At 34.1% G+C, this 22,338-nt stretch overlaps 1 protein-coding gene across 14 annotated transcripts in view; it reads right to left on the minus strand.

Moving 5' to 3' along the window:
- KIAA2026 (KIAA2026 ortholog) overlaps window positions 1–22,338 on the minus strand; it is a 90,484-nt gene that overhangs the window by 59,145 nt on the left and 9,001 nt on the right. For 12 of the 14 annotated variants that reach the window (XR_003538570.1, XR_003538571.1, XR_003538573.1 and 9 more), the window contains 3 exons: window positions 18,360–19,786; window positions 8,765–8,841; window positions 4,354–4,443 (listed from right to left, as the gene is read on the minus strand). Coding sequence is in view for 8 of the 14 variants with exons in the window: in XM_027709639.1 (XP_027565440.1) it covers window positions 4,354–4,443; window positions 8,765–8,841; window positions 18,360–19,786 (1,594 nt within the window). In the remaining 6 variants the exon portion in view is untranslated. The remainder of the gene's footprint in view (window positions 1–4,353; window positions 4,444–8,764; window positions 8,842–18,359; window positions 19,787–22,338) is intronic. The other 2 variants (XM_027709636.1, XM_027709638.1) reach the window with 2 other exon arrangements.

The following is a 22,338-nucleotide window of genomic DNA, read 5'->3' on the forward strand; positions in this document are numbered from 1 at the left end:
CCTCCCTTCTAACTCCCTGGACAGCAATTCATTTACCAGTCATACTTGTAGGGAATGATTCCAATCCAATGGTCCTACCAAAATAAAGTCTTGCATTACAGTAAATAAGAAATCTTTCAATGTTCATGTTCAAATTTTACATAAAAACACGTTTACTACTAAGTCAGCTTGCAAAATGGCATCTGCAAAAAAGCCCGAGGTTCACTATTTTATTCAAGTACCTGCAGTCCTGTCACTTTCATACTACGCAATGTCAAGAAGGGTTTGAAAAAAAAATAAAAATTTTTGCTATGATATGCAATAGTAAAGTACATACAAATGATCTACAAAATAGCTTAATTAACAGTTTCACACACACAAAGCAAAATGACTTCAGATCACAAGAGAAGCTGATTATCTGGAAGGCAGTAAGAAGATTTCCACTCATGCAGTAACTCCCACTGATTTGACCAGACACAGAATACCTATGGAAAAATGGGATCCAAAATGTCAGAAGCTCATAGTTGTTATCTTGCATACTGATCAGGACAGAAGGGGCTACTTCTCATAAAAGAAATTTCATATATTAGGTAGCAGTCTCTATGTTATCCTAAGTATACTGGCAAAACGCTTCACTATCACATGTTTGACAAAATTATTTTTTCAGCAATACCACTCCAAGTGTGGAATTAGGCTACTTTGCATGTCTTGATCGATTTGATAGTTATAGCAAAGACCTCACATTCAACTGAACAGCCATGCGTATTATATATACAGTCTAAATTTTCAGTAAATAAGAGGTAAAAATGTAATAAAATCTCAAAAGAATTTTTAGCCAGTATGTTCTACTTCAAGTTTAAAATTGTCTACTCACAGCTTGTAATTTCACCCACATAATTTAACACATTTTTTTTCTATTAATTCAATTTTTACTGTCATTTTTAGTCATACTATTTTAAAATTAAAGGATTCTAGCTTAGACATTCCTTAGGGAACCATTCTCTATCCTGTCACTAGACAGTGCACAGAACATTAAACACAAGTCCTTAAGTCCCCCTTTCTGCACCTTTCACTTTCTGATTTCCTGTCAGGCACTCAAACAAACAGCAAATCTCACTAATTTGACTTCTCATCTCCCTCTGGATATGTAATATATAGTAGATAGATTAAATATAATACATAGAACTGTTTAGCAGCTGAAGGGATAGACTTTTTAGAGCACTCCTGATAGAAATATCACACACAACTTCACTTGTCACAAAAAGGCACTTTTCCTGTCCAAATCAGTCCCACTTTCTTTTCCCCACAGATGCTCATTCCTGTTCTTACAATGACTGCTCAGACTTTGGCAGAATACAAGCACAGGTATCTGTGCAGCTGCATAATAAATTCCACTAGAAAACTGATCTGGCTTAAAAAAACTCATAAGCAGAAAAAGGGTAGTTAGGTTTATCACAGACTAACTCTCTCACCGCGCAGCTAGCCTCTCTCATGGGGTGGCACAGAAAAGAGAAGCTTCCAGAGACACAGAGAGTAGGAACTACTTATTTGGCAGCAGTTTTGGCTTATGTCAGTTGAAAGCATATGTGAAATTGCAGTGTCACTTCAGAACTGTGGCTGGAGTTCAAGAGCAGAGTTGAACTCTGTTCAAATTTAAAGAACTGAGGTCAAATTTTATTCTCCTCTCTAAACAGTTACAGTGAACTAGCACAAAGCAAATCTCACAATTGGTACAACAAACTCGCCAGTAATCAACCAAAAGCACAACACATTTTAAAAGGAAAAATACTACTCATAACTAATTCAAAAGACAATACAGTGTACAAGAGTACAGAAACAAACTGTTTTAATCAACCAAGCAGATTTATTACTTCATTGTTGTGGAAGAAGCTTGTTGAAATGTCCACACTTAAAATTACCCATGGCTTTCCATTACATAACCCTGTTCTAATTTGCTTTTAACTTGCCAAACAAAAATCTGTCATGTCATTCGTTGTCTCAAACTGATGTTCTGAAACGTGTCAGATACAACCAGTCCAACTACCTATAAAAAATGAGGGAAAATAGTAAGTTTATCCATGTTAAAAAAGTGTTACAGCTCAGCTCTCTCATTATAGTCTCCACTACTTCCAAGTTCTGGAAAAGGAATTCCTTTTATGTACTCTAGAATGTTCTTCTAAGAAACAAAAGGGAGGTTAGGACTAAGAAAAGGTTATATTTAAAAGTGTTACTATCAGTTAGACAAGCTGTATTTCTAATATGCGTTAGTAACTAACATAACATTAAAGCTTGCCTTGAGGATTTTTCTCAGTACCATGTGCTAGCAACTACTAAAACTGGAATTACCAAGGAGGTTAGCCGTGAAGAAGATTCCTATGGCTTTACTCAGGTCATTGTTGCAAACAAAAATCAATAAAGTTACCATGAAGTAGTAAGATCATCACCATCTTTGGGTCAAAACAAGAAAAAAGTCCATGAACAGCATATATATATACCATCATATTAAAATAAGCTTTTACATTAGATCCTACTTCCATTAGCAAATTAAAACAATGTTTTACTTAATAGTCAGAAAAACCCAACAAATTTGATTCTAGATGCTTCTGAAACTGCCACTGTCATTTGGTCAGAGTTGAAGAATAAAAATCTAGTTTTTCTCCAATTTTTCACCTATCTAACAAAATTACACATGGTGTTAGACATCAAAAGTAACATCTTAATGACTTTCCTTACAAACTGAAACCTAATTTTAGCATGTCAAATTTATGATTATTCTTCTAATTTAACATCTTTCTATTTGTATGTTTGAAAGGAAAACATGAAACTTCCCTCATAATTATGTTCTTAAACACCAGTATTTCACTTTACTGTTTCCTCATAACCACTTCTTCAGCAATTAATCCTAACCCTTTTCCTTTATGTAAAATTTCTAACAACACAAGTGTTTAGAGACCCAGAATCACAATCTGATAGGTCTATACAAGCACAAGAAAGACTGTCCTTACCTCACAACTTCTGAATGCTGAATCTTAACTCCCTTATACTTCAGTGTTTGGTTTTTTTTAAGACGGTGCCATTAGAACTAAACATAGTATTCCTGCTGAAGTCATGCAACTTACTTACATAATGACATTATCAGATTTCAGTTCGAAGAGCAATTATGACATATTTAGCATTTGTCTACCCTTGAAGAAGTCTTGTTCATACAGTTTTACTAGCAGACTAAAAGTGTCACCTACATTAAGATTATTGATATGCTGTAGCATACTCTCATTTTTTGGCTTTTTCTTCTATTGTTGCCATAACCTTTCTGATAACCTCTTGACATTCTTATCACAAAAACCAATTTGCAATTTAGCAACTGCAAAATAATTTCAAGATAAGGCTGTTTTTATTCGCTTGGATATTTTAACAATTATTATGCTAAGTGCCTGCAGAGAAATTTGTCTTTCAGAGTCCTAATTTATATTGTCTCTCTCCTACATCTCTCTCCTCTATTTAAAAAATTTAAGAATAAATTGTTTCTGCATGAGACTGTAGACATTCACTTGAATTAAAAGCAGTCTAGTTTCTAAGGTTTAGAAAAAGTAAAATTTTTATCTACCACCTTTTATAGAAATGCCACGGAAATGACTAGTTCAATAAACAGAACCACAATGCAAAAAAGTAAGAAGAAGAATTCACTAAAAAGGGACATTCATATGAGTACTATTCACGTATTTAAACTTATCTACAATCTTAATTAAAATCACTGTCTCCTACAAAAGCCAAAACATATTGGATTCTCTTGTCTAACTGTTACTCATTTGAGATTTTCAGCTGCATAGACTGAGTGATCCAGCATACATTGGTAAAATCTGTATCTCAGTCTGACACCAAAAGCCAGATAGCATGCTTTCTGGTACAAACTACTTTAATAAAAATTAAACAAAGCAAATTTTAATAACTTACTTGCAAACAAAAGGAGTTAGGAATGCCAATAACAATGTAAGAGTCAGCTCACTGGAAGTTTTGATCAGCACTGCATAGGCAGATATGAGAATTCTATCCTGTAATTGCTTGTTGGTAAGAATTTGTCCTCAGGGCAGAATGTTAACATGTTTAATAGAAATGAACTACTCCTTCTAAGGCATTGCCACTATCCAAATTTATTTTGGCAGTGAAAAGTGTTAACACAGTTACTGAATTCACTCCTAAAAACACTGAGAACAGAGCACTACATACAGGAAAGATTAAAATTACAGTCTCTAGGTATCAACCATATGAGGTTTTATGCAGTTATTGAACAGCATAAAAATCTTCAGTTGAGAGGCCTCAGTAAATAACTGGCACTGTTTTATATCCATACAAGAGAAAGCTGTTAATGTCACATACCGATTTCTTTTTAATGTCCTCCAGATCTTTGAGTTCATTCTCAATCTTTGTGATTAATTCCCTGAGTTCATCAAGATTAGTGCAAATAAGCTAAAAAACAAATGAACACAAACACTCGGTGATGTGGGACTTGGAAAACATACAATGAAGTTAAATAAAATGTAAAAGCACGGTATTACTTAATGCTACCATTTGTTTTTTATTTTCTTACAGCATTTTTAAAAGTAAAAAAAAAAAAAAAGCAGGACTTGTTGAAAGAAAGAAAAGCTAATAAGAAAATAATCTCTTCTTCAGACATAAATCATATCTCTGCCTGTAAGCTTCCATTTCAAAATGTAGGTGTTTTCTTAAACTTCTGTGAGTGACAACTACCAAATTTGTCTCAAGTACAGTAATGAGTTGGAACACCTTTGAGTTCCAAACAACTCCCTGGTGAATTAAAGTATACTAGCTTTGGAGTATGCTGTGCTTATAACATTTCACACTTGTTACAACTTTTTCCCAGACATAACTTTATATGCTGACAGAGAGTCTTCCATTCCTGGAGGTGTTCAAGACGCATCTGGTGATATGGTTTAGTGGTTTAGGGGTTACAGTTGTAGTGCTGGGTGCTGGTTGGACTGGATGATCTTGAAGTACTCTTACAACCTTGCTGATTCTATGATTCTAAGGCAACCTAGTTATCTATCAGATCTACCTATTTGTGTATGTTTTGAGAAAGGATTATATTTTTCTTATTCCTGTGTTTAGAAATCAGCTTTTTTACATTTCTCCTTTCAGAAAATGGATGCTATCTTCTTGAAAAAACCATCAAGCAAAAGTAATCTGTATATTTTGTCTTATCATCATTTATGGCAGTTTAAGACTCAATAAACTGGAAATTATTAAGCTGTTAGGTTCCTTCAGGTTAAGACTTGCTTTTTCTGAACACCCTTAGGTGAAAATATTTTCATTATTACTGAAAACATGTTAAAATAATTTAAGAAAATAAAAAATAAAAAATTATAATAAAAGAAACTGTGCAAAACCCACCCCAGAAAAACTGATTTTATCATACAAGTGCTAATTACTTTTCCCAAATCAGTAATTCATAACAATATAGTTTTATATCAAATTCATGTGCAATTTTAGATTTGTAGCAAAGTCATATTAAAAAGCGCCTTTGTTTCACTATTAAAACACAGAACTGACACTTTTTGCAAAATACATAAATTTCAGAAACCTCTAATGCATACATGCCATTGTTTTCATAGCACTTGTGCACATTTGAAGCACTGAGGAACTGGAGTGACTCAAACTAAAGTTTACAGTTTTCACATTTATCAAGTTTAAAATAGCAAATTAATAAGGAAATTGGCACTGTCTTGCCACATGCAATGTATGCAAAATTAACTTGCAAAAGGTCAGGTCTGTTTCCTCTTAAGTCAGGAAACAGAATTACTATGTGTAACTTTACCAGGTTCAACATGCATGTCCTGCACTTAAAGAAGTGTTAAATACATAAGATGTAAACTGAAGTCAAATACTGGCTTTTCTTTGCCTGTCTGGCCTGTGAAGAAATCTATGATACTGTATTATTATGCAAAAAAGTGCAAGTATGTCACATAAAGTTCTTGAAAAAAGTCAATAAAGGCATGGACAAAGATTTTCCCTACACAATTATAATCCACTCTTTTGACTATATACCTGAAAATTCAGTTACTAAATATTATCACTACTTTTTATTTTCTTCTATGAGACCAATCCAAACTACATCAATGGTAAAAACAATGCCAATATACTAAGTTGAGCTGTCTTGGGTCTGGGAATGACAGGCAAGAGTAATCAAATCTCTAAGTCCCAACTTTCATCAGAGGAGGTGTACACGTGAGGCTCATATCTGTGTGTCAGTTACACTCTGGTAAAATAAGGAAGGTAACAGCAGCTGACCTGGGAGGATTTATGGTCAAAATTAGTTCAGTATTTGAAATACTTCAGTACTGTACTGAAAACCACCTTAAAAAAAAGGTTCAAGAAAAAATTTATATTTTGTCATTCACAGTGTGATTTCAGGTGGGGAAATAAAGAAACACACTGATTGGGAAGAAAGTATTTCTGAAACTTCTCTCACACGGCTAACATTTCCCACCTTACAGAACGAAGCCAGCGTTTTGAAGGAAAGATGAAAAGGACAGTAATAACAAAGTGTAGTGTATTTTGTATGATCATTTTGTTATGGAATCTAGATCATATTTCTCCTAATGAGATTCTTATTTATGTTCCTGTGTTCTTTGCTCCTTGTTGTCGTAGCCAGAAAATTAAGTATTTTATTAGAAAGTGTTAGACACAGAATTTATGTATTTTAGACCAAGCATTTTAAAAGGACTTAAAAAAGGACTTGGTGGAACTAAGCAATTCAAACACTGCCTTTCTAAATTGTTCTATGTTTTAATGGGTAGGCTAACACGAAGGTAAAAGGAAAGGTATTGATGTTACAATCTAATCATTTTAGATTAGATTAGGTTAGATTACATTACATTACATTCTGATAGCTTACTGGTAATTTCATATATGGTTCTTGAAGAACATGCCTTCTAATGACCTATCAGGAGAAAAATAATCTGAGGAGAAAAAACGTTTCCTTTATAAAATGTTAGGCATTATAAACGTTAAAATTAAGTAGTACAATTAGCTCCTGAATGTTTCTGTTAATAATGGATTTTAATGTATAATTTTTGTCATTGCATATATTAGAAGACTTATTAACACTAATTTACTCAGTTTTAGTGACAAGTTATGATTTTCAGGTATGGGATCTATACTTAATTACAGAACCTAATCTTACAAAATAAAGTGTCTTATGGTTGGTTTGGGTTTTTTTTCCTACATTTGTAGGCTGCAGAAACATGAAAAATATTATACATTTTTATTTATTAATTTTCATTCCAAAAGAACTGATGTTTAGACAAGAATAGCAATATATTTGTGGTTATACCCTTCCTCCATATCTCACAGGGCCTGTATACTTAAAGTGTTTTATCAAATATTTAAAAAATATACTTGTACCTTCAAACAGTTGCATAATTTCATAAAGTTTGGCTATCTGTGTATGTGGGAAAAGTATACTGAAGCATACATTACTAGATTCCAAAAGTCTTAATATTATTCCAAATATAAATGTTTTAATATTTGTAAATACTTCTAACAGTCACACCAATCCTGTCTGTCCTCTTGAAAAAGGCAGGTTAAGTTGTTAAAGAGTTCCCTCATAAGATTAAACTGCTCAATACTAATCAATCTGAGCCTCACCTAAACCAGATATAACTCCTAGCTTTGATCAAAAGAGCCAGAAGTATTATGTTATATTTTAAGTTTTTACACAAATAAATATACACTTAGATAGATATGTAAATGTACGTACATTTTACCTTGATTAGCTAAAAGACTGGGTTAAGTTTTAGACAGACTACTTAAATGCAGTAGTTTAATATTATAAAAAAAAAAACGATTTCTAACCTAACTGTATATATCCATGGCATGCAGGTAATGTGCTCGGAAAAATAAAATTTTTAGACACTGTACCTATTTTTTGGAGCTGCTAGGAAACATTTCAGTCACTACCATTACAATATAGACAAAAGACAGATTACACTTAAATGTCAGTCATTTCTCAATATTGAGTGTTACTAACCAATTTTATCACCAGAAATTATACTAGCTCCATCTGAAACACATCATCATCATCATGATGGAATAAACTGATTTGGTGTGAGGGTTTTAGAAAACAGTCATGATTTCATGTGGGTCTACTCGTTAAAATAGCACAGATTCCTTTCTGAAGAAAAAAAAAAAGCCAAAGGAGAACTTCAATGCAAAGCAGGCATGCATACATAAACAGCAACTTAAAACTGAAGCACTGTAACACTTCTACTACAGCACCATAAAACCACATTATCATAATTAATACTCGTGGTGCTCTCTGGCCCTAAAGTCACATACAGACAAGGAATAAAAGTTCCAAGCAAGGTGAGCATAGTTGCCTATAAATTTTTTGCAAGTCCTTCAGTAAACCAAGATGGATTTCAATTAAAGAACCACATTGTCATACTTCATATAAAACAAGTAATTTTATCCCAGAAAATTGTATCTACCCTAAAAATTTCATTAACAACTCCTAGCTTTTATAGATTTTATATAGTAACAGATATATCTGGGATCCTAAACAACACTGTGGAACAGTGTGCAAGCTGCACATAATAAAAATGCTAAAACATTCTTTATCAAGAAAAGGTGAAATGCACTTTTACAAATACTATCAGGTTAAACCTCTCAAACTAGAAGAAGGATTTCCAACATCTCTATCAGAAACTAAAGGACTTACTTCACAGACAGTCAGATTTCAAGTGCTTAAAACAAAAATTAAAATAATTACCTGAAATTCTGGTATGGTAGACTTTCTGACACCCTTCCTCTTCTTTGTGATTGCTTTTTTAGATAGTGATTTTTTTCCTTGTAAGATTAAAAGAGAAAAGCTTCATAATGCTGTTTGTTGTACTTAATTAATAAAACCAAGCTACATACAGACTTGAAAGTTAAACTGTAACTAGCAGACGGCTTACAGTAAGTCATGAAAACATGATGAATTAGAACTAGGCTCAGTAAAAGCAAACATTAAACATGTATCTGTGTAGTGCAGTCTTTTGGGGCTGGAGGAAGGAAAAAAAAGAAAAAAAGAAGAAAAAAGAAGAAAAGGAATAAACCCATTATAATTCTAATAACATGGCATCTAAAAATTTCAGTCATAAAGGAAACATTTACACCACTCTTCTGAAAGGAGTGAAATTCAGAACTTATGGCACAAACTTAAGAAATATAGCATCTTACCTGTAAGATTTGTTCTCTGACACTGTAAAGCGAACCACACATTAGGATCTGGGATCTCTGTACCATACAGTAAAAAGATACCCTCAATGCACAAGCAATATTTAGAAATCCCTGACTGAACATACTGAAGTTACCAATGAAATCAGATTATTGATTTGTTTTTTCCAGCTACAGCAAAACTTAACAGTTTTAGAAGAAAGCAAACGCCTTCCTATAATACAGTTTACACTCACCTAAGCCATATAAGAACATGGATGTACCAAAACATCCCTTTGAAGGTAAGGCAGGTGCTTTACTGCCTAGAGTGTCAGAGCTCTGACATACATTTCTCAAATCAAATAGTTATGTCACTAAGCAATATATGCAAGACAGAAAAGTTTCTTATATGGTTATTTCTACATTCATATGGTAAATTGAAATAAGACCACTTTTAACTTGTTCACTCAGGCCAAGACCATTACTCTAACATTACTACATGTGGGGGTCTTAAAAAGAATTAAAACCCTTAAACAAAAAAAGAACTTGAAAAAATAATCATAAAATGTGGAATTTTTTGTCAACTAGCATAATTACAGGTACTTGGTAATAACACAAGCACAGGCACATTCAATATTTATATTAATGAAAATATTGGCAAATATTGCATTTAAATTCTTCTTAACACATGTTTTCTTGTGTGGGCAAATGCATATGTACATACACATAGGCATCTATTCTATAGATGCCTGGGCTTCTATATTTTCAGTTTATTATACTATGAGTTTCCTGAACATCTTACCTGACTCTGAAATAAACACATTTAAGGGACAAGGTACAGGGCTTGAAGAATCTAGATCTGAAACTCCACATAAAAAAAATCAAACTACATAAAAATCACTAAATCAGCCTAGATTTGAAACTCCCCATACTGAACACATTAAAAAATTTAGAGAGCCCTCAATTACCAAAAATAAACATTTACAGATTTCACACTAGAGAACAAGTGATAAAACAGGGAAGCATGTTTATTAGAACAACAATCCAAATGTCCTGACAAGGGGCAAATAAGTCACCATTTTTGTTATATAGTTTATGGATACAGTTGCATTGAAAACATAATTGCTACTACTGAGAACATTGCTGTCCACTTACTGAACTAAAGTAGACACTTATAACCTTTCTTGACAAATTGACTCAAAAAGAAGTCTGGTCATACAGTGGTTCCTTGTAATAGCCCTGTAAAAAAATGTTATTTGGAAAGAATATGAAACGATTTTTAAAAAGGGCAGCTAGACTGCCTTGCTTCCTTACAAAAAGGAAGATTTGATTATGTTTAAAATGAAATTTTCACTTTACTTGAATATTTTAATGTACTTTTCAACAAATGTTTACTTGAAAATTTTCAGCATGTGGTGCAGTATGATTTCTGATGTAGTGTACTTCAAAAAAAAACAGTTAACAGAAATACTCTCTCTCTTTTCCCCAACATATCCTTGTGACAAAGAGATAGAAAATTGTTAGAAAAAATTATAAACAATTAAAAAAACAAATAAAATAAAAATTTCTTCCTTTGCAACAGCATCTAAAAAGTACAAAGTAGGAAAGATATGGGGTAACAGACAGACCAAGAATTAAAAGAAACTGTCTAGAAGCACAAGGAAAATGAGCCTTACCTTCTGTGTAAAGTGGATCAAGGAAAAAAAAAGTTAAAAATAGAGTATGACATATGGGTTATCACAAAGCATGCCTGTTGGAATACATGCACCAAAAGACCTACACAATTCCCAGGCTGGCATCTGCCCTGAGCTAAGCATATACCTGTACAGAGAAGCACTACAGTCTTTTTACATTTTTTGACACCAGATATCCTATGGTGCAGGTATTTTTGACTATCACATATCAAAAATTAAGAAAACACTACAGATATTTGCACAATGGGAGAGAATTGATAATACAGCAAACTACTTATAGCAAATTCATCTTCTACCCTAGTAACTTCCGCATAAAATACAAAATTGATGTCAAAAAGTTGTACCAGTAGCACTGATAATCTTTTCCTTTTAAAAAAGCTTGTATCTGTTTTTCCCAAAATAGTATTTCTCAACTTCAAACATCTGCAAACAATGGTAACAGGAAACTATTCTTTCATAATCAGAAGTTAGCTAATAATCCATATGCATTACGTAGGTGGAATATATTATAAAACAGTGTTTAAAACCGCAGCTTTGTAACCCAGAGGTGTGCTGGTTTTGTGGATTACCACCTAGCACCCAGACTTGGAACTTTGTTACACACTACCTTGTCTCCATGTGTAATTGGCTCTACCACATCTGGCTACTAACCCTGTCTTGAGATAACAAAATCCCCCCCCCAGGGGTTGAACCAGTATCAACTGGGAGAGGCAACTTCTCAAATCACTCCACTGAGGTCTGCTAGGGATATTTTGCCCATAATCATAGGTAAAGTAACTATTTCAAATGGCTTATAATAATTCCTTAACAGACAATGTTTTTGACAGCAGCCAGATCTCAGTGCACTGTACATTTCAGAGCATAATCAATGTACAAATATATTTAATTGCTGACTAATAGCAATCAGTTAGAAAAACTTAGAAAAACGTAAGATAATGAAAATAATTATCTCTAATAAGGAATCTCTTCAGCTCACCTATTCAATTCAACACAGCCTGCTTCCTTCCCATGCCCCCAAATTCCACCTTTTACTAGTCATATTTTATAAAGCACGTAGCAAGAGTTCTACACATGGACAAAATAATACAGCAATTTTAGTACAAAAATTTTTAGAGAGGGAAGGGTTCCACAGTGGTTCAATAAACAGATTTCCATCTTTAGAGATCTTCAAGTTACATCTGACCTGCTCTGGTATTTGTCTCAGTTCTGCTCCAAACAAGGAATCAGAGCAGATGACCTCCAGATGTTTCCTCCAACCAGCATTTCTACAGTTTGTGACTTTATAAAAAAAGACTGCCTTGCACAGTATACATATATTAGTAACAAATACATAGGAATCACTAACTCAGGACTGCACTGCTCAGAAAGAAGACAAACCAGATGCTTTTGTCCAATTAATTTTGTTACACTTGCCCACAATCAGGCAAGACTGAAATGAGAAAAACACTCTCCATCAAAACAAATAGAGTTTCTCAAACTAAACCAAGAAGTCCAAAGAAAATCATGATCCTGAAACAGCTGAAGAGGCATTCTCCATCAACAGCTGAAGTACACGAAAGCTGTTGTTAGCCCTACCATCTTGAGGCACTAACAGTGGCCTCCCCATCCAGTAATAGCTACAACACTAAATTATGTTTACTTGGACAAGTGTTTGATAAATATTTTATAAATACTGATAAATAAATACTGATTTATTCTTATTTCTTTTCCACTATTGAGCAATACTTGTGATAAAGATTCAAGTTTTACTTCTTTTTGATAAAAAGTTCAATTTCAAATATAGTTAACACTTCTCCAGAAAAAAAAAGTGCTTTATTTATTGCCAGGATTATAAAATAACATTATTAGATTAAAAAAAAAATCTGGTTTGTATTCAAACATACACATCAAAACTATATTGAAAAATATACTTTGCTGCAAATGGCACTGTTCTATACTATATGTCAGCTTATATGTCTATATGTCAGCCTATACTACTACTGCCGTGTAACTTTACATTCACTCACAAACAATTTACTGTGCCACAATTACTAATTATGTCTCCACACTGCCTTTTCCAACAGGCTCCACATCTCAGTTTGGTTTCAGCTCAGAGGAGAAGAGACTGAGACACCATACCTCAAACGGAAGTTGTAACTATCATCCCCTTTCCCCTCCCGCACTGCACGAGAGGATCAGCTGTTTTTATACCACCTCCAATACTCACAGCTAAGTCACTTCTGATGCTAGAGTGGACAACTACAGACATCCTAGGTCAGATTCTTTTCATTCAGTAAATGAATCAGGACTGTACAACAAATACAGAGTACTTTTCTTTCTCTACCAGAGAATAAAGGGAAAATACACAATCACTTTATTCTTCAAGCAAACTACAACGAAGCTTATCCTAATTTAAACTATAATTCAATTACCTCTGGATATAAACCAAAATTATTTATTGATTTGAAGTAAAATTTCTCTCCAATAACATGTGACCAACCTATGTCTACAGCTGGCAGCATCAGAGCCCAAAAACTCAATTTGCACATTTTCTGACTTTACCTGCTGAAACAAACTACTTGCATATTAAACTGAAACACAAGCACTGTCAAAATGCATACACACTGCAGAAAAGAACAGTGCAGTTGTGTAATATTTTAGCTATCATACCATTGTTTTGTCTGAATGAAAACAAACCTCTCTTGCAGCAGAAATGCAGCAAAACACAGGTTTTCCACAGTAAACTTACTTAAGCCACCCTGTACTCATCTGCCAAAAAAGCTGAAAACTGTGTTCAGCAGACACAAGCAGCATTCACTTGGATACTGCCTTGTCCACCTAGTGTTAGGTGCTTGAAGGACAAGGAGGGCAGAAACCTATATAGTGAGTATTAGTATAAACCAATATTTGAGGTTAGTGAAAGCATCGAAGTGAACACAAAACATGCTATTCTTCTGAGAAAAGCTAATTTCAAAGCAAGTGAACATCACATTAGAAAGCACTGAAATATTTTTAGTGTTTAAAACACTGTATTCCAGGTTTCATATATGATTCAGTCTCAAAGTAAAGACAGCGCTTTATATAACAAAGTAAACCTAAACCAAAATAAATGTGTAACATAATTTCTTACATCACTGCTTCTTAAGAAGCTAATTAATGCTGAATTAATGGTGACTACAACAGGTAAGGCAGAAGAAATATCACTTCCCTGAATCAACACTGTTTTGAGTTAACCTCTATTCTAACCTCAACTACAAATCCCAAGAGATTGGATTATTTTATATTTATGACTGATAGTTAAGAAGTGGGTTTTATTGATTTTCCTTCTACATGTTTATAATTGCCATCAAGCAATTTTTTAAACAAACTCATTGCTGAAAGTAAAAAACAAATCTAGATCTATAGATCTTTCACATTTATTGCTTTTAAATAACACTAGTGCTGGAACACTTCTGTTTTAAGTTTCACAGGAAATCAACATTTTACTAACCAAGAGCCCTTTAGCTCTGAAAATTCTTACATATTAAACTTAAGTTCAGTAGGTCCAGGAGATGTCTGGCTGCCACAGGTATTCCTTCCAAGCCAAAACAAATTCCACAGATGTTATTACTGAACAGATGTGTAAGCAATTAACAAGGTAACATAACAACTTGGACCTGAACACTAGTTACAAGCATCCAAAAAACATACTAGGGAGATTAGATACAACTAAAACATAAGCCTTCTCAAGTTGGTCTTGCCATCTGAGGGTGAAGGAGGGGAAACAAAAATATAAATAATTCAGATCTCTTCTACTACTACTTTAGAAGCATAAAAATGAGACAGATAAAACACTAAGCCACGGGAATGTTCTTGACACTTGTAAATGACTTCAGCAAGAACCATTTTTTAGTTTTCTACGCTGGAATCCTTTTGACTTGAAAACAGGAACGTTTTTACAGACTTACAAAACTTTTTGTTATAAATTCTGATATTTGAGTCCTTGTGGTTTCTTGAAGAAGAAAAGTAATGTTAATCCATGCTGCAAATTATAAAGTGACAACAGAGAGCAATTTCAAACAAAAACTTACTTGAATAATTTTTTTTTTATAAAGATGAAATTTTTACTGTGTATGCAGCTGAGTCTTATTACCCCAGATGGGGCAACGGATGTGTTTAACATCAAATACTAACTCAGTAGTATTTGCCAGATAAAATACAGCTAAGTTAGCCCCTCCAACTGCAAGAATTTCTGTTTTCATTACATTTTAGGAGCAACTTCACTGTTCTCGAATTGAAGAGTAGGCTCTGTATCTTTCTGCCAACAAATCTGTAAAGACACATTTCATGCCTTTCAAAGATTTGGCAACTACTGAGGATGCCCTATTTCCTCTTTAATCTTCTAATCTTCAATCTTGCTCCGTGCTCTCAAATATAATATGCTACAATCTGGAAAATGAAGCATCATGATAGGGTTTTGAAGCTTCCATACTGACACAGCATATGCTTTTATATAGTCAAAAGAGCAAAGCAGGTCTGGACAAGTGCACTAATAATGCTGATTTAAAGAACAATGTAAGGAAACCCTATAAAACCTCAGTGGTACACATTTTTGAAGACACTGGCACGGAGGCTTAATGAATTGTGTACCTTGTTACAACCTGGTGAAATAGCTCTCAATGTTTTCAACATGATTAACAGGTTGTTCCATATCTAGAGGCTAGACAACTCTACAACAAAGCTTTTACAACACTGAAGACAAAAATCTTCAGAAGACTTCTGAAGATTAAACTCCCAAGGACAATAAACCAGGCTCTACAAAATTGCTGTCAGGCCTTCTAGTTAATTTCTTCACATTGAAGCAACACTTGACTTCATACACAAAATGTAATGGTACTCTAAAGAAATAAAATACACTGTGAAATGGACTTTGAGCAGTAGACTGCTAGGAATCTTTCAGAGCATGAGTACAGGTATAGAGTTTACATCAAGGTTCTTCTAAACTTCTGTGCTGTATTGGTGTTTTCTACACCAATTGCAATATAAAGAGATTTAACTTACTTCAACCTTTGCTTCAGGAACATCACAGTTATTTCAAGTCTCTGGTGCCTCCTATTTTCTCAAACCTACAGATGCTCTGAATTTCATCCAATCCCTGTTTCAAACATGCAATCACAGGATTCTCATACTTTTGCACTGTGCCTTGCCCTGAAACCTTTATTGTACCCCACAATTTACTTCAGCATAGCTGTCTTAGTCCAGATCCAACAAGCCTCATCACCATTGTCACAGTCCAATTCAAGATGTATAGCCTAATTTATCTAACTCCAGTAACAAAATACATTTAAAAAGGAATGGATAGCATGCAAGCTGTTTACAGAACTGCTCTCTCTGATTCTGTATTTCCACTTAATTCAGTACAACTCTGTTAATAATACTGACACAGAACACTGCCACAGTAAAAACCATCATCTTCTTTCAAAGACACAGATTCAGTAAAGTGGTTACGCCTTTTCATAAATCGTAAGAAAACCTTGTCATTATGGCAAAGGTCATAACATGGCTCTGTTCTCCAGTAAGTTTTCCTCACAATAGTTCTGGGAAGTTTTCAGCTAGAAAAACTGCACGACCAGGCTATATTCATGATGAGTACCACTGCTACAGCAAGCCAGGAGTGCGCAAATCATCTCAACAGAAGTACAAACTGTGACTCAAAGTTACATTCAGCTGCCTGAGAGAACCAGAAGCAGGAAAAAAAATTTTGTTAAAAAGTAAGGAAAGGTACTCACTTTTACATTCCTGATGCTCTCTTCTACCCACTGCACTGTTTTAAGAATGTTGTAAAGAGTGATTATGGCCAGGATCAGATTTAAATCAAATGTCTTTGTGAATTCAGACCAGGTTTTACCAAATCTCTTTTTCTGTTCTACATTGTAAGGGAATCTTTAAACAGAAGATTTACATTTCAGCTGATCTTTGACAAATACTACTTAGCCTTAAACATTATAAAACATTACAGAACAATAAAGCATTAGCGTGAATTGAATCCAATTGTATCCATTTCAGCCTAACAGGTACAGGATAAATGGATAATTAACAAGCATAGGAACAACAGCTCTTTCTTGCAATGCTGTAAAGTTTTAGGAAAATTTTCTGCAGCAAGGTCAAAATTTGCAATGAAGAAGTGGTCAGAATAAGATGGAAAATGCCTCAAAATTTTAAGAGATAAAGGACAACAGTTCTACAAACTAAAGAGGCCTTGTTTGCAATTCGGGTTATTATTCACTTTGCTTGGTTTTAAGAAAAATGAAAACAGTGACACTTCTGGAGAGCTAACAGTCGTGCAAGTGAACGTAAAAAACATTAGTTTTGCTGTACATGATATAAATGAACTTCAGCTGCAACTTTTAAAATTTCTGTTGAGATGTGGACATTGAAATTTTTTGGAAGTAGGAATTTGTGACTTGAATGGTAAGACAGTTCATTGGATATTATGCACAAATATTTGGGATCTAAATATTACTAGTTTCCTTAGCTTTAAATTTGAACTTCTAGTAAAATGCATTGGCATCAAATCTTGGAATTTTCTTGCCCTTTAGAAGACATTTTGCTGTTATCCAGATTTTTCATTTTGGCTTTCCACTTTTCAGATGAAATCCAGTACTTATCTGTCAGTTTACACTGTTCTGAAAAGTAGCTTGTCACTTTGAAAAATGTAATTTTTGAAGCAGTCTGCTAAAATCTAGCACAGATAGCTTAGCCCAGGACTCAACAGAATGAAGCTTTTATGGTGCTTCATATGACATCGAAAATACTACAGCTCCCTGACAATTTGAACTGACTTAAGGACTTTGAAAACTTTACTGTTTTCAAATAGCTTTAAAATTTTCCAGTGAGTTAACTGAAATCTGGATTGTATATCACCTACCTGAAACACTGAGCTAGATGCCGCCCAAATCTGTAATAAGAACGCCATCAGCGTAAACTCTGTATCTCAGTTGCTGGACTGAGTAATCAGGCCCACAGTTAAAGCAGTACTGTTTGGTGACCTAAGACTGCACAGTTCCGGTATGAATGACTTTAGATTCATGATATCGTATAATTACTCTGTGTTTCTTCATAATTTGGATAAGGTAATATTACCAGAAAGGGGAGAAACATTTCCACAATTGCTATAACATAAGACACCACAAAATGACTTCAAGTGACGCTCTCTGATGCTAACCAGTCACATTCATTCTTCTATATATTTTTTGCAACAAACAACCTCTCCAAATGTATTATGTTATCTAAATTCTGCAAATGAATCACGGTTTAATCAGCTGATGAGCCTGTTTTACACACTTTATATGGGAAACTTTCACTCTAAAATTAACAACTGGAATGTCTAACGCAATAAGGCTGTCCTGTTTCACAAAATAAAATATAGATTTATTAGCTAAAAACACAACTTAGAAAAGAAATCAGTATCCTCCTAAGTTTTACTACAGGTACAGGTAAAAAATGTCAACTTACCAGATTTGTGCTTCTTGTGTTTTGCTTTCTTTTTAATTATAAACAACTTGTTCTGGAGCTCAGATTTATAAGATTTGAATGGATGAAGATGAATCTCACGCTTTCTTTGCAGGTCATCAAGTTTTCTCTGTAGATTTTCATTTAGAATATCCTTCAACTTCTTTTTTTTTTTTTTCTTCTTTTTTGCTAGTATCTTATTTAGTTTCTTATTATTTTGCAGTGAGTTCTCTAGCACTGTTTCTTTAGCAGATTTATGGTAACTGGTGCCTTGGTAATCATTGTAAGTGCCATTGACATGCACCTGGCAAGCTTTCAGTGTGTTCTCCTTGAATGGACTCATATCAGACCTTAGTCTGGCCATTTCAGCATAACCTTGTCCATTCTCCCCATCCGTTATTTCTCTTGAACTAGAGTCACCACCCATACCAACAATCTCACTTGAAGTAATCAAATTCTTCAAGTTCTCTTTATAACAAACAGTTTTCTTGATGTCACAGACTCTTGAGGCTTTGATTTCACAGTTTATCTCCCCAGTAGGGACTCTAAAGGTGCCTAAATGTAGGTTCTTTTCTGGACAGACAACAACAGAGTCCATACTTTTCTCTACTTCTGTCTTGGAAGGATGTAGCAGTTCTCTATCAACAGAATTGACCTCCCCATTGCTTTTGGCTACATATTCAAGTTTTACTCTTTCAGATTTAATACGTGGTACTTTTTTAACTTTGATGGGAAGAGATGGGAATTCAGGAGCCTGAAAAGGTTTCTGTTTGTAAATCCGAACATCCGCACCACAGAACTGTGGAAAATGAACATATGCATTCTCCAAGCAGTCATAACCAAGAATTACTTCTCTGCATTCATGGATAGGCTGACCTAGCACTGCATCCTGAACATCCTTTTGTGTTTCATACACAAAGTCACAGAGACCTTTTAGCAGCCACACTTTTTGGTAGAATGGTAGCTCATGAAATGGTTTTTCCTCCAAGGGATTAACTTCTCCGAGCACTTTGAAAAACTGGGGACATAAGCCAAGTTTTTCTGCAGCGCCATTAGGATTGTCAGTCTGCCCTACAACAGTATACCAGTGTTGTACTTTCTTTCTCAGTGCTGCTTCCCAAGTCCTGTAAGAAAATGTCGGCCTGCGGTGTAATGTAGATCTGCGATGAGGAGGACTTAACAAAGAAGTCATTATTTTAGATAAAAAAACATTACACTGAGGCATCAGAAGACAGCGTTCCAATTCATAGAATACTATTTCAGGTAAATTTAAAATCTGTTGTGCTAAACAAAGAAAATGACCAATAGCTGGAATCTCCCACATCGTCTCCATCTTTGTAGGTGCTGCTTGAGCTAAAAGTGATTTTTCCCATTCTTCTATTTCTTTCTGACTAGCTTCTTCTGCTTCTTTTCTTTCTTGATCTCTCTGCCTATTAAAAGAAAGTTCATGAAAATTCAGACACTGGGTGAACAAAAAAATGAGGGAGATAAAAATCAGAGTTACAGCATGACAAACATACTTATCTTGAAGTAATGAAGAGCACAGCACATAAAGTTTTAGTTGTTTCTCTTATTTTGCAGTACACAATGCATCACTGGACCAAAATGGGAAATTACAGTCTTTTATAATCTATCACCACTAGTTTAAAAATGGAAAAAGGTAAGAAAAAAGCCTGGCATATATCAATAGTCTGTGTGGTTCAGATTTTTGGGGGTTTTAAAATGTATTTCCTTCCCCAGTCTCTTTTTGTCAGGATTAAGTATTCATCAAATTATCCATACCAAAATCTCTGAAATAAATTCCAGGTAAATCTTGCTGTCAAATGGTTGCCCTGTGGCTTGCATCACCCTCCTTGTACTTCCCTTCCTCAGTACACAAGTGTACATGTCTAAGTGCTAAGTGCTTTATTTACACACATTTTCCCTCCCAGCCATAGGTGTGCTGGTTTGCAACGTTGGTCAAAAAGGAAACAAGTATTGGGATGCACAAAGAACACGATGGAAAATAACACCAGAAATAAAATGTCATTACGTTAAGGAATGGTTTGCCCTCACCTGAAAAAATGTATTCAGTTCTGGTTCCCCTATCTAAAAAAAGGATAGAGTAGAAACAATGTGTATTCAGAGAAAGAGGTTATCAGTAATCAGAGGCCTGTAAAAAAGTTCTGAATAATCTGGGGCTCCACACAAAACACCAGCAAGAGGAAACATGACAGCAATATACAAAGCTAATATGACAGACTGAGAACTTCTATTTACTTTTATTTGGAAATTCATCATGCAATTTAAGGGCAACAAGTGTTAGAAGAAATGCTTCCATTTCAGATAATTAAATCACACCTAGCTCACCATCTAACTTACTAAAATACAGGATAAGTTAATCCAGTTCCAAAGAGGAAAATTGGACATCTGCATGAATCACAAGAATATCAAAGGTTACCAGCAACAGGAGGGATTATTCTCTAATGCTCCAATAGTAAACTAACATTTTTGCCTGAAGGCATGACCAGATTCCAAAAGATAGGATTAGGATACAGTTGTACTTACAGGAAAATTTTTTTAGAGCTCATCCTAAGCTTCTCATATGTTTTTCCCTGAAACTTCTATCACTGGTAGAAACAATGACCTGCCTACAACACTAATGTGACCTGCGGAATTTCCATGTCCTTATTTCCAGATTGCTAACCTCCAATTATATTTTTTTCATATACAAGTAGCGAATAAATGGCATGTATCCATTCAAAGCATCAATGGTTTCAAATTCAGCAAAAGAGTAACAATAAATTAAAATCTTTCTTCTAACAACCTGAAGCTAATAGTGGCTTCTAGCTTGAAGAGCATGTATTTGAAGCATTAACTACTGACAAGCTATCTCAACAATGTAAAAAATGTGACCAACCCAACTTAGTCCACATTTTAGTGCCGGCACTGGAGAAACATACCATGTATATGCAAAATAACATGAAATACAGTAAGATTCTACTAAATACTTTATCTTATACAATTAAATTAATTTGAACAGAACTTCTTAATACCACATACACACACTCTTGTGACACATTCATGTAAAGCATAAAATGTAAAAGCAAACAGATCAGTAAATTCTTAACTTCAGTCTCCCAATGCAGCATTAATGTAATGATGTAAAGGATGGGATATAAAAACAAAATCCTACTTTGCAGCACAAAATCCCATTTGCCATTCTATGTGAACAAACCAATAAATTCAACAATACTATTTGCACAGGTAAAGTGAGCATTATTTTTATTCTGACTTATGTTCTATTTCAATGTGCTAATATTGCATTGATATAATAAAGAACAGAAAATAATAAAAATAACTAATTTACACGTGAGACAGAGGAAGAAATGATACTAAGTAAAAAATAGTCTCAAACATCAATTTCAAAGCACTCTTGGATCCCACTCCCTCCTTCCTCCTAAATGTAAAACACACCTCCTAATAACCTGCTGCCTCCAAAAGCTGCGAACACTATTAATATGGTCTGGAAATACGATTAAATATGAACATATAGTGAGATAGAACATACGTAGAAACAATAACATTTCAGTATCATTGAGAAAAACACAAGCTGTAGGTGATCTAAAAATATCATCTTTGCATGCAGTTTTGATTTATCATCAATTCATAATTTAAATCAAGATAGAATTCTCAAACACAATACCCTAGATTCACTTCAGTCTAGATAAAATGACAATTATTATACTATTTTAAGAATGCTTTAGAAGGTTCCTTAAAAAGAAAAATATAAGTTGTTTCACTTGTAAAATGTTTGTCTTTGTTTTTTAAACTGTTGTTTTATCACAATGTTATCATTCCGTTCTCAGCAGACATTCAAGAGAAAATGTATATAAAAGCACACTTTCATATCTTCATTATTGAGGTCTTCCTGCTAGAATCTTTTGGAGGGCATAGCTTTTTCCTGCAGTGGTTTTTTTTTAGGCTTTTTTTTTTGAGAGGA

This window comes from Neopelma chrysocephalum, unplaced genomic scaffold (genome assembly GCF_003984885.1).
Source record: "Neopelma chrysocephalum unplaced genomic scaffold, ASM398488v2 Primary Assembly neopelma1_96814, whole genome shotgun sequence".
Lineage (NCBI taxonomy): Eukaryota > Metazoa > Chordata > Aves > Passeriformes > Pipridae > Neopelma > Neopelma chrysocephalum.